General features: G+C 42.6%; 1 protein-coding gene across 1 annotated transcript in view; it reads left to right on the top strand.

Annotated features, from left to right (window-relative positions):
• Positions 1–7,903, top strand: part of Sh2d4b (SH2 domain containing 4B) — an 83,939-nt gene extending 76,036 nt beyond the window's left edge. The window contains exons 7-8 of the mRNA XM_032919367.1: positions 2,352–2,572; positions 7,241–7,903. Coding sequence (XP_032775258.1) covers positions 2,352–2,572; positions 7,241–7,333 — 314 coding nt within the window. The 3' untranslated portion in view covers positions 7,334–7,903. The remainder of the gene's footprint in view (positions 1–2,351; positions 2,573–7,240) is intronic.
• The last annotated feature ends 5,566 nt before the right edge of the window (positions 7,904–13,469 follow it).

Below are 13,469 nucleotides of genomic sequence, written 5' to 3'. Positions count from 1 at the left end.
ATGACTTTATTATACTCATCTCCTTGAAAGATTGTCTTATTAAATGTAGTTGTTTTGCTCTTAGCACACTGACTATATTAATCTAATTTCCTATGGCTTCTATTACTGCAACTGAGAAGTTAATCTGTTTGATATTTATAAGAAATCTGTCTGCTTTTCCTGGTTGACAAAGGGAATATTGAGTATTTTTGCACAACTTTTCCATACGTCTTTGATGATTCTCAACCACTCAGTTTTAAGTTCCGCCTCTATTAGTCCTCCCTTCTCCTCTTCTTACCTCCCTTGTAGGATTAGAATATACAGTTGTCAGAGTTTCTGTCCACTTCTGGAACATTACATTTGTGTGAGTGACCCATGAGTAGACCTTGCTACTCTTCCAATGCATGTTTTCCTTATGATTATCCCCCTTGCTTTTTACACATAACCTACCAAGCTATTAAGTTGCACTTCTTGTTTCTCTCCAGTGCCTCTATGCAGCTTACCTTAATCTCCCTTTTATTGTATTTTCTAGCATTTCTGTCCTCATGAGTTAACATGGTGTACGGCAAAGAACCCTGCACTTGGAGTTCTGAAGACCCAAGTCCAAGTCTGGACTCTACCCTCAACATGGCCATGTCCTTGGGAAATCTTGAACCTCTGTATTCTTTGTTACAATCTGTTGATATTAAGACGTTATTGAAGAGTAGACGAGAGGGGGGGTCATAGTGTGTCCAGCTAGTGAATTTCTGTTCTGTCCTCCATGTCTCTGAAGCTACCTACTTTTATGGTGGGTCCTCCCATAATAAAGTTAAAGCATTCCAGACAGTTCTGTACAGATATACATATAGGCCAGTTTAATCTAGATTGTCTCTCATGATTTTACATTGTGTCAAGTTGACAGTTAAAACTGTCACAACTAATTTTCTGTGCCTCTGATAGCTCTCTTTGGTCCATCTCTGCATGGGACAATGTACTTTCTTTAGCTGCTCTGTTGCTATGAGGCCTTCCTTCTCCTCCTCCTCTAGCTCCTGGACTTACTTTGCCTGGTTGGGGAGAGCTAGCCAGCTTGGTTGCCATTTTTTCTGAGTTTTGGGATAGGATGTGAGCAGTAGCCCTCAAGCATGGTGATTGTCTTTGAAAGCAGCATTTGGCAGTGTGGGTGCATTTCCCCCTGCCTCAGGTATAAGGAGCTTAAAGGGTGTATACCTTGTCAAGTAGTCAAGCGGCTGTGCAGATGGGGATTTGTTACAATTCATTGCTCTTCTAGAACAGCAGAAGATGACAAGACTCTGCAAACCCATAACTAATAACAGGATCAAAAACAACCAACCAACCAACCAACCAACCAACCAACCAACTAACCAACCAACCAACCAACCAACTAACCAACCAACCAACCACCCAACCACCCAACCACCCAACCAAAAACATTTGGAACTTTTTACTGGATTTGGACTACATTGGATGTGGATTTAGACACATAAATATCAAAGGACCCTGGAGAAGTTAAGGTTTTGGCAGAAGATCCCTTGGTGGGGGAAGTGTTAAAGAATGAATATACTTCTGACTCCCTCTCTCCTCCCTACCTTCCTGCTCTTCAGAGTTTGTCTTACCAAATACTTGCCTTCTCCCAGTCATGTGGATGAGGCAGCTTCATGGAAACATTTCTAGGGGTTGCTGCCAGTGCACATGTAACTCCAAAGGCAGACCTGGATTCTGTACTCTGGTGGTACCACACAGCATAGGCCAAAGTACCTTAGAAGGTCCTAGTCCTTGTGCAAAATGGAGTTTTATTATTCTACCCACTAAGAAACCTTGTGCAGAGGCATTCAGAGGGCTCTCTAATCAGATACGGGGGCCACTTGTGCCTCAGAACAGCTATGAAGAAAGGTTGGACCCCAGCCTTAGGGGAAACCACCATTTAGGTTTCATCTACTGTACTAGGTCAACATGGCGTGGTCCTCCATCATTCTGGCTAGTCATTAACTCTGGTCGGTAAGGCTCTCTAGTGTTTGTAATCAATAGATGAACTATAATCCAGTTCATTAGTGATTCCTTGCTTACCTAATTAATCCAAATTAGTGTGGTTTAATTTGGAGAAAAGCATGCTCCGCTCTGGTCATTGTCGAAAAGCTCTCCCCTGCCTCATTGCTGGTTGTTCTGGGTCAGTATACTTTTGCAGCAACAAGCAGAGACCAGCCAACCTCCCAAGGCCCCTTTCTTCCTTCCCACACCCCAGAAAACATGGATGGTCTGTGAAGTGAGCCAGAGAGAAAGGGCTAGTGGATGATCTGACAGTGAAGTAGGAGAAGAAGAGGCAGAGCCTACCAAGGCTTTTTAATTTTTCTTCTCATGTTCTTCTTTTGAACTAGGAATTATTAGCCGAGAGAATGCAGAAGACCTTCTGGAGAATATGACCGAGGGAGCATTTCTAGTCCGGGTCAGTGAGAAGATCTGGGGTTATACCCTGTCCTACCGCCTGCAGAGAGGTTTCAAACATTTCCTTGTGGATGCCTCTGGGGACTTCTACAGCTTTCTGGGAGTGGACCCCAATCGCCATGCCACCCTAACAGATCTCATCGATTTCCACAAGGTAACTCTCTTTGAAGGGTTGGTTGGGTGTGGAATTGGCAGAAGCTTTGGTTGAAGAAAGCCTGGAGCAAGTACAGCAGGTATAGACTCCGAGTTAAGGCTGTGGAGTCTCGGAACAATGGCATATTGGGGTAGAAGAGACCACTGGCTGTCCAGGGCAGCCCATCGTCTCCCGTCTGTTGCATGCCTTAACTGTACCTGTAACCCCACTCCCAGGCTTCTCTTCTCTAAGTATCTGAGGGCTATCTGTTCTTAGCACAAGGAGATGACAGCTAGCTCTCTGTCCAAGTCCTTCTCTTAGTCTCAGGAACACCCCTGTGAACAAGTCCTATCCAGAGCAGCTTTAAAGCTAGCTGGAGTGCAGGAAGTAGTCATGTGGCTAAAGCAACTTAACTCCATAGTAGCGTTACCACTGTTTTTGTCTGTGCATGCTTTTATTTTTGGGGCATGTATGTCTTTGCCCATGCCATATGGTCCTATTGAGTCTCAGCATCCCCTGCATTTTTTGCCATTACAATAGAGCGCAACATATTGGAAAATTTATAAGGAACACAAGCCCATTTTTCATTACCTTTGGAGTCTGATTAGTCCAAGATGGGGGGACTGTCACTCAAGGAGGGATTTCTTCCTTCACCATCTCCTGGAAAAATATAGAAGAGCAAAGCAGGGTGAGAGAACAAGAGAGTGGGCAAATGTAAGAGGGGGCTACATCTGTGTCCATGGAGAGGGCTTAGTGGGTAAAGTGCTTGCTGTCTGAGCATGAGACGAGCTCAGATCCCCGACACCCACGTGAAAGCCAGTCATGGCAACAAACACTTATGCTGCAGTGCTGGGTTGAGGGTGCAATGGTAGAGACAGGCAGATCCTGAGGGCTTGTTGACCCGTCAGTGTAGCCAAAATGGCGAGTTCTAGGTTCAGAAGAGAGGCTCTGTCTCAAAAACTAGGAGAGTGACATCTGTCCTCCACACTTTCCTATGAGCAGAGGTAAGCTCGCTTCTATGTACACATGCACAGGCATGTATCTCTCTCTCCCTCCCTTTCTCTTACACACACACACACACACACACACACACACACACACACACACACACACACACACACACACACACACACACACACACACACACACACACACACACACACACACACACACACACACACACACACCCCAAAGTTGTTTTATAACGAGAAGCCCATCCTTGAGACAATGGCTTTGATCCACTTGTGGAGGCAGAGCCCTTATGACCTGTTTACCTTTTCTGGGTCCTATTTAAAACCCTTAAATTGCATGTGTCTGGAACACATGCTTTTGGGGAACACATTCAAACCATAACATTGAGCAGATGAATACACATAATGCTTATTTGAGGTCTTGTGGAGTTTAAACAATGTCGTATTCACGATTGCACCCTGTGATCCTGTACCCAGTGCTCTGCCATTTCTCTCATCACTGACTTACATGCTGTCTTGGGAATGTCTCACACGTGTCATAGTGAGAAGTGGCTTTCGTTTAAATGCAGTTGTTGACAGTTCTCATAACTGCAAGAAGAGTCGGACCTTAGCAAGAAGGGAAGGTCTGAGGGATTCTGGGATAAAGTTATGGAAACTCCAGCTCCGATATCTAATTGAGTCTCACAGGTATAGAAGGTGTAACAGAATTGCTTGCACTAGGAGTTTGCTGAAATAGGGTCTTTTGGATTATGTATGGCTTTCTTCCTTTTATCCATCCACAGAAGACCCCAGGCCTTGAGAAATACCTTCTCACCTGGCCTTATGAATGGAGCACATAGAAAATCACCTGTCTAACTAGGCATGTTGGGAAACATCTGTAATCCCAGCACTGTGGATACTGAGGCAGGAGCCTCGCCAGTTCAAGGGCAGCTTGGGTTACATGGCAATAAACAACAACAACAACAACAACAACAACAACAACAACGATGAAACTTCCAACCAACCAAAATAGCAGCAGCAGCAACCACTACAATAATAACACTACCACCACCACCACCACCAGCACCACCACCACCATTACCACCGCCGCCCACCACCACCACCACCACCACCACCACCACCACCACCACCACCACCACCACCACCACCACCACCACCACCACCACCACCGAAGCAGAGTTAGAGAAAAGGAGAGGACAGAGGACAGAAGAGAAAATCGTTCATTCACAGATGCCTGGGCTCAGCGTACTGCTGTGGATCTAGACTAGGTCAGGGGGGATTTCTACCTGTTTTAGGAAGGGCCTTCTAACAGCCAGAGGAAGGAGGAAGAGGAAAGGAGGGACAGAAGGGAATGTGGATTCTGGTAGCATTGTTCTGGGTCAAGCCTACATGCCCTCATAACCATGGTGACCCGTGTGTTATGAAAGAACATTAACCTTGTTCACAGAGCAGGAAACCAAGGCCAGGGAGGCCCAGGCACTTGGCCAAGTTCCAGTGGCTGGTACCGGCTGCAGTCAGGAGTTAAGCCCCTGGCCGCCTTCCTCTCCAGCTTGCACTTCCTACCGAGACCCAGGGCTTATTTTTCTTGTTCAAAATAAACTACGCCAGCAGCTGTGCCTCGTGGTCTCCACCAGTATTTCAATCAAAGGGTCAGTGCCCAGTTCTCAGGGCAGGTTCTATACAAGAAGGCCACCAGGCCGTCTTATCAAAATAAGGGCTTAATTTGTTCCAGATTTAAATTTGGGAGATCAACAGTTTCCCTTCAAGCCCTACACAGACATCATCTATGCCCACATGGAGGTCTAGTGGTCAGTTTTGATAAATTAAATTTTAATTACACCATTAATTCCTGATTAAATTAGTCATGTCAGCTTCACTGACTTCGGGCCCCTGACTGCATCTTCTACCTTTAGTTAGTAGTGTGCCATGGGTCATTTGCTGGGCAGTAATACCAAAACCTATATAATATATAGTTTTGTGATATTTACATCATATAACTTAACAATTTAACCTCCAAGCCCGCATCTAATAAACTGTAGAAGGTAGTGTTTAAAGGCATGGTCCCTGATACCCAGAATGTCAAGTTTAAATCCCAACTTCCTTATTATGCATGGCCGTGGGTCACTGCTCAGGATTTTGTGACTCAGTTTCCTTTTCTGTTGGGTGGATCAGTGACATGCCTGTGAGGTTTCAAGGCGGCATCACTGAATAGAGCACATTTAAAAATCAGCAGGAGGTGCCAACTGTTACTAAAATGTGGCTAGGAGGAGTTGGGACCAAACGTCAGTTATGAGAGTGCTTACTTAGCCCAAAGCTCTGGGTCTGAACCCCAGCGTGACATAAGCTGGGTGTATATAGGTGGAGAAGTAAGTTTGTAATCTCAGTACTCAAGAAGGGGAAGAAATTGGGGTCAAATGTTCAAGGTCGTCTTTAGCTATATAGTGAGTTTAAGGTCAGCCTGCAATGCATAAGAACCTGTCTCAAAAATATCCCTGGCAGATCTTTCCACATTGGTATGTGTTTCGGGAGTCCCTGGTATGTGTGTAGGATTCAGCTTAATTACTCGCTCTCCTCCTGTGCCCATCTTGCCACCTTCCAGATTCATGATCACGAACAGCATTTCAGAGGCTTCTGTACTATGTCTCTGCTACTTTGTCACTATGCAAACATATGTAGTGTTTTCCAGGATCGATTCCTTGAACTGAAATTGCTGGAAAGAAAAGTATGCACATTTTAATTGCCGAAGGCCTGCCAGATTGCCTTCCAAAAACAAGGAACCAATTCATGTTCCTGCCAGAACTATTTGAGGCCCGTTCCTCCATCAGATGGGCAGACGCGATAGCTCACTATGGTCTAACTTGCATTTTTCTCATGGTCTCTGCTGCTGAGGTGTCTTTCCATATACTCAATGGCTACTTCCATTAGTCACCTGTAAATTGCTTCTTTTTATTCATGGTCTATTTTCCATTTTTAAGTATTTTTTTCTTGATGTTACAATCCCTGTATCTGCCAAAGTGCTCTTTAGTCAGATCTATTTTGCTGAAAATATTTTTAATTTAAACAGTCATATTTTTCAATTGCATGCTCATGTTTTTAAAGTTTGTAAGTCTACTCTTGTTTCATGGATGACTACTCTGTTGATAAAGATAATGTAGATCTCTTAAAGCTTCCTTTTGTTTCCTTTATATATTTGGTATTTTCTTAGAAATTTGTTGGGCTATTGAGATTTAATCATTCTGTTATAGTTGAAGTGGTCCTTAACTCAATAATGAGACAGTCTTCCAACATTCAATCTTGTTTATTCATGTGTAGACAATTTATGTTTCCTAAATCCAGTGTCTTCTGTAGGCTTGGGGCCAACAAAGAGTAGCTCTTTGAGGGATATGGAAATGTCTGTGTTTTTGGTCTCCTCAGTTTCACCAGCAACAGAGGCACACATGTATTTGCAGTTGTGTCCCTAATGTGTCCCCAGCTTGTACTTCTTCTTAGACAGTCTATTTGTTTGTCACATTTTACTTGGTGGCCTTACTTCCTATTTTTGCACACTATACAGATGCATTTCTTTTCTTTTCCCTTTTATTTCTAGGAAGTTGAGTGAGGGGAGGTAGATAAATGGCCTTAGTTTTTTGTCTCTAACCATTTTCTACCTAACTCCCCATGAATGTTTATATCTCTTCTTGATATGAATTGGATTTCCTTTCTTCTCTTTTCCCTGTAGGAGGAAATCATCACCGTTTCAGGGGGAGAGTTGCTACAGGAACCCTGCGGACAGAGGGATAGCCCACCAGACTATCACCTGTTGTTTGAATGATTTTTTTCCCTCTTCTTTGGACTCCTTTGAGTATCCTGATTTTAAACTGAGCTTAATAATGTCCAACTCAAAGCCTCATGGCATTCTGGAAGATCCACCATTCTTCAGATGAACAATTGTAGTACCGAGCCTCCAGGATGTGACCTATGAAATGTGACTGCATTTGTGATACTGGTCCCATTCCAAAGCTCAAGACAGAAACCCCAAATAACGATGCATCTGGAGGCCTGTCTGTCATGGCTGTGCTAATCTGAACTCCGAGAGTGAATGGGTCATGTTTTAGTAACCCAAGTAATTCCAGTGCCGAACCTTCCATTTAATATAGAGCCAGTACTCAATAATTATTTGTTGAGTGAATGCCCTTCTGAAAAACTCCCAACATCAATGACTTCTAGCAAATTATTTTCTATACCACTCCATAAAGTCATAGAAATAACGGAAGCAGGCTTGCGACTAACTTCCATGTAAGGCATACATATTGCATCTTTCCTACTGTTCAGGGACTTGTTGATATTATCATGGGCGTTACCCAAGGTTGCTATGCTTGGCTTTCAGGACAGAAGATTAATGTTGTGCTAGCTGCTTTGTTGAATCACTCCTGCCTCTCTCTTCTATCTCATCTTACATGTTTTTCAAATTTGTGGTAATGATGTCATGTGAATGTGCAGAATATCTGGATGGATTATAAATCCAAGGATGGTGTTTTGATACTTGACGAGGCAGGCCTTTGCTGTCTAGAATGTTCTCTGTGTGCTCTCTACCTAAAGGCTTAGTATGTTACATTTCATTTTATTTTTATTTCTTCCATCTGAACATGTTCTTCATATTAATGAGAATAACCTCCCAATAACTTAGTAACTCTCAAGGATGGAGTCTATCTTAGTTAGGGCTTTACTGATGCAAAGAGACACTATGAACATAACAATTCTTAAAGTAAAACATTTAATTGAGGCTGGTTTATGATTTCAGAGGTTCAGTTAGTCGTCGCCATGATGGGAACCATGGCACCTTATAAGCAGACACGGTTTGGGAGAAGAGTTCTACATCTTGATCTGAAGGCAATTGGCAGAGAGCCTGTCTTCTAGGCAGCTAGGGGGAGGATCTCAAGGCCCACCCCTGCAGTAAGGCACTTCGTCCAGCAAGGCCACATATGTTCCAACAAGGCCATACCTCCCAATAATGGATCAAGCATATTCAAACCACCACAGTGTCTAATGCGAGCACAGTCATGCTCCCTTATGATGATAGTCAAGGAGATAGCAGATGTCACAGCAAGATTGCAGGTTCTGAAATCTGGAAGGTTTCAGTTCCAATCCACACTCTGAAACTTTGTGACATTATAATCCTTATAGCACGGGGTTTGGCATTTATAAAAGAATAGATGGACTCCGGAAACACCAGGAAACTGTTTGATCTGCCTTGAGAGTCGTGTCATAAGAAGAATAAGGTGTCTTTGTTCTCCACTCAACCTCTTGGCTCTTGATTCTTGCGTCCTTGGCCACTTGTACCATCATCCACCCTCATGGCTATTGTTACAGCCAGTTTTGTGGGAACGACTCTGCTTTCGTTCGTTCACCATATTCTCCAGACTCCTGTGTACATATGCCAATGGTGCTTTGCCACACACGGTTCTTTGGGGGGGGGATTTATTTAGTTATTATCCTTTAAACTGTTTTTCTTTATTCTTGAGAATTTCATACATCTATACAATGAAAAATTTACTGTTCCCCTTCCCCATCCTCTTCCCCAGATCTACCCCAGTGTACTTTCAACATCATGTATTCATAAAAAATAGCTCATAGGTACAATTAATGCTGCCATGTGAGCATGAGTGTGACCTTTCACTGCACCATAGAAATCTTACTAGGGGCCACATCTCCAAAGAAGATTGACTCTGTCTTCTCCAGAAATTACCAACTACCAATAGCTCTTCAGTAAGGGCTAGGACCAAGAAGCATCTTTTATAGTCAGTTTCTTCTATTAGAGTCCTAACAAGACTTACATGTAGCATCTGGTATGCTCTTAAGTCTTTGATAACACCCTTCCTCCTTTACTCAGCCCGTGACTGGTTATATAAATTAGAGTTCTATAAAATGACCTGTCTTATTGAACTTGTCTGAGCTTGCCTTATTGTTTCCTGTTATTATTTGTGTGTTGGCTCTATTTCATATTTCTTGACTTGATTTGATTGAGACTGGATTTGGGGGCAAAAAATACTTTCTTAGTACATCATATCACAGGGATCCTTGTGACACATTGGCCCAAATATTCTAGACTTGTCAGTGGGTTTAGAATATCTCAACCTGAGTACCCCAGTTGTCCTTCTTCACCCTTGTCTTTTGTTTTTGTTTTTTGAGGTAGAGTCTCATAACACAGGGTAATCTTAAATTCCCTATGTTGAACTCCTGATCTTCCTGTTTCCACTTTCCATGTTCTGGGATTATATGTGAGTACCACTGTGCTTGGCTCCCCTTTTGGTCACACTCTCCCTTTAAGCAAAAACCATGGTTATCATATATTTATCCCCTGTTGCTTCAGTGAAGCCTAGGTCAATGGGATGCTCAGGTTGGTCACTCACTTCTTCCTTCATCCTCCTGGATGAGAGACAGCTCTCGATGTGGCCTCTTAGAAGACAGTCATGCAAGATGACATAGCCAGATCTACCAACACCCGTGTTGCCACTCATTCTGTCTTTTCCATTCCCGTAAAGTTCTTCTGAGATGCTACTCCAGAGCTTAGTGGCTGTCTTATTTAGTCTTTACCTCTTGGGAACTAATAGGTAAGTGCCTTCCATACAAATATGTATTCTGACCTTTTGTAACTTGAATCAGGGTCTTCCCTGGAAATCATTAGCTTAGGTTTGGTTCTGAGTTCATGATCTTGTGTTAGTTTCCTGAGTGCTAGATGACCGATGTGTGTCATCACAATTGGCCATATTATGGTTTTATGTATCAGTTCCATGGCTTCCCTCCATCAGCCAGTATCACTGCATGATTGAAATGATGTGACGATGGAAGGATCTTGTTTTCTGAACCCTATGAACTCTCAAACCGTAGCCAAATTCTATTCTAATTACATCTATTCTACCAGGGCTCAGAAGACCCACTCTTGCTCTGATTTTTCTCTGTATTAGCCATGTGAATTTGTTCAGGCCACTACATCTCACTAAACCTTTCTATAACTGGGAGTAAGATTTTTTTTAAAAAAAATAATGGTCACCATTAGCTTCTTCCGGCTGATCAATTAAGTGACAACTAGGGAATCTTTGTCCAAATGAAAGACCTTGCTATCCACAGCCACACAGTGGCAGATTCCTGCCAAGCAGTGCTGTGTCAGGGGATTCCACAAGATGATTTCCCACCCACTGGAAGAAAGTTCCAAGCAGTAGCTTTGAAAGGAGTCCAGGATGAGTCGAAAAACCTGACATCCTGGATGGTGGTTCCTGTTGCCTGCTAATTAATATGTGAGAGATAACAGCTGAGTTTACCATCCCTAACCCATTTATTTCATTTTATTTGGGGCCTGCACTTTCTGTACGTCCCATATATTTTAGGTTTTACCTGGCTTTCAAATAAATTTCTTGTAAGTTGTCCTGCAAATGAAATTACTGTCTGGAAAACTGCAATTTCATCTTGAGAGTTTTATTATGCTAATAAATGTCAGAATTCTCAAATAAAGGAATGGCCTCTTTTTTCTCCTTCCAAGCCTTACAAATATAATGAAAAACAGTCAGCTCCAAGACTCAGCAGAAGGAAAATTTACAATCTATAACTAGAAAGAGAAGCTGTAAAAAATAATATGCATCTTAATAAAAGATAAATTTCAGGGAATTAAAGGGCAAATTGGGGTGCAGATTCTTGGAGACTCCTGCATGGTAGGTATTCTTAGGGACTATTTAAGGGTTCATGAGCTCAAAAGAGGCTAGGGACAAAGTGATTGTTTAGAAGGATATGTGACAGTGATGGCCTTGGAGACTTTCAGATCATGGTCACTTAGACCTGTTGCTTTGTGCCTGGGATGGCACAGAACAGAGTGGCAGAAAAAATGTGGTCGAGTCTTATTTAACTCAGGCAGCTAGGAAACAGAGTAGAGAGTGGCCAGCCAAGCCAATAATTCCCTCAAAGGCATACCTAGCTTCCTTCCACTAGGGTCTTTCTCTTAAAGGGTTTGCCCTTTTCCAGTAGTGTGCAGGCTAGGGACCAAGTCTTTAATTTGTAGGCCTCTGGGGGAAATTTCCAAACCACAGCACTTTGAAAGGAGTCTAATGCTACAACTGATGCTCCAAAGAAACCCAAGTAAATGCATTGAATTTTATTATAATCTCTCCATCTGAATGTTTGCTTATAGCTCAGGTCTAGAATTCGCAAAGGGGGTCATTTTTCTTGTCCAAGGATTCTAATCAAATGTAAGCAGGTAGTACCACAACTGTATAAACACTTTACTTAGTTATAGAATCACTGAGGGCACAGGTAAATGTGCTTTGTGTATTTTTCCCTCCAGTCTGTGAGGTCCTGGGGGTCAGGAAATGTCATGTGTATATGCGTATTTTAGGGTTCCTAGAACAGTCAGTGTAGAATTCACTTTTTAATGGACTAGCAAAACTAGGTAATACAGATTTCAAAGACCTACTTTAAGCTTAAGAGACCCCTATGATGGAAAACTCCAGGTTGGGAATGTTTGCTGCCTTGGGTAAAAAAACCCTAAGTGATTGCTTTGTGTCAGAAGGACAGACACTAAGTAAGCATTCCAGTGAGATGGGAGTCAAAAGCAGTTTTGTTAACAAGCCAAGATGGGGAAACTGAACATTGAAACAGAAATCATATCTCAGGAGTACAGGCAGTGTGGTGCCCCAGCATGCAATAGGGACTGGAGCCCGTGCTAACCAGCTCATGTTGCTGCTTTCCATGGACCCTCAGACTAGCCAACAGGAATGTCGCATGCCTTTTTTTTCTTTTATTATTATTATTATTATTATTATTATTATTATTATTAACTTGAGTATTTCTTGTATACATTTCCAGTGTTATTCCCTTTCCCGGTTTCCGGGCAAACATCCCCCTCCCCCCTCCCCTTCTTTATGGGTGCTCCCCTCCCCATCCTCCCCCCATTGCCGCCCTCCCCCCAACAATCTAGTTCACTGGGGGTTCAGTCTTAGCAGGACCCAGGGCTTCCCCTTCCACTGGTGCTCTTACTAGGATATTCATTGCTACCTATGAGGTTAGAGTCCAGGGTCAGTCCATGTATAGTCTTTAGGTAGGTCGCATGACTTTTTAAATATTTAAAGTAAAATGTATTTGTATTTATCACTTGTGAGGACAGAGCAGGGCATTGAATATCTCTATAGCAGTCTGCTCTATTGCCTTGAATCAAGGCTGCTCACTGAACCAGAAGACCACCATTTTGGCTAAATTGAGTTCTCGGGATTCACTTGTCTCCAACTCTCAGTGTTGGGGTTATAGACATGTGGAGCCATGTCTAACTTTTTAGCCAAGGGCCAGGGATTTAAACTCATTTTGTCTTTGTAAGCAAGTACTTTCTCCCATTGAGCCATGTCCACAGGTTGACATTTTCCCCATTTCAGTGGCATTAAGTGCAGTCATATTGTGACTGTCAATAGTGTATTCACTTTGCAAAATCAAAACTGTGAAGGTGTTAAACAGTGACCTTCCTATTCACCCTCCCCCAGTCCTGGGTACCTGCTATTCTTTCTATCTTTACAGGGTTGTGCCTGTAAGTGGAACCAGGCAGTGTTTGGATTTTCCCGAGTGCCACTTATCACTTAGCTTTACACCTTTAAGGGTTGTTCATGTTGTAGGTGAATCAAAATGTCTTTTTGAGGTATACAACATCTCTTCTGATGCATACAGCTTATTTTATTTACCCATTTTCTGTCAATGGTCATATAAGCTTACTTTGGTTACTTTGGATAACACTAATTTGAACATAGGTATGGATTTTTTTGACACTTGCTATAATATTCTTATGTATTCTTATATATTTTTGTGCATATTACTTCTCCTTTCTCGACTTCTCCTAGCTTCTCTCCACCTCAGTGACCAAGTAATTTCATAATCTCCCTTTCTTTCTCTCTCTTTCTCAAAAAACAACCTCAATAACATATCAAAAATAAATATTA

Source organism: Rattus rattus, chromosome 13, assembly GCF_011064425.1.
Source record: "Rattus rattus isolate New Zealand chromosome 13, Rrattus_CSIRO_v1, whole genome shotgun sequence".
Lineage (NCBI taxonomy): Eukaryota > Metazoa > Chordata > Mammalia > Rodentia > Muridae > Rattus > Rattus rattus.
This window is presented reverse-complemented; position numbering and strand designations above follow the sequence as displayed.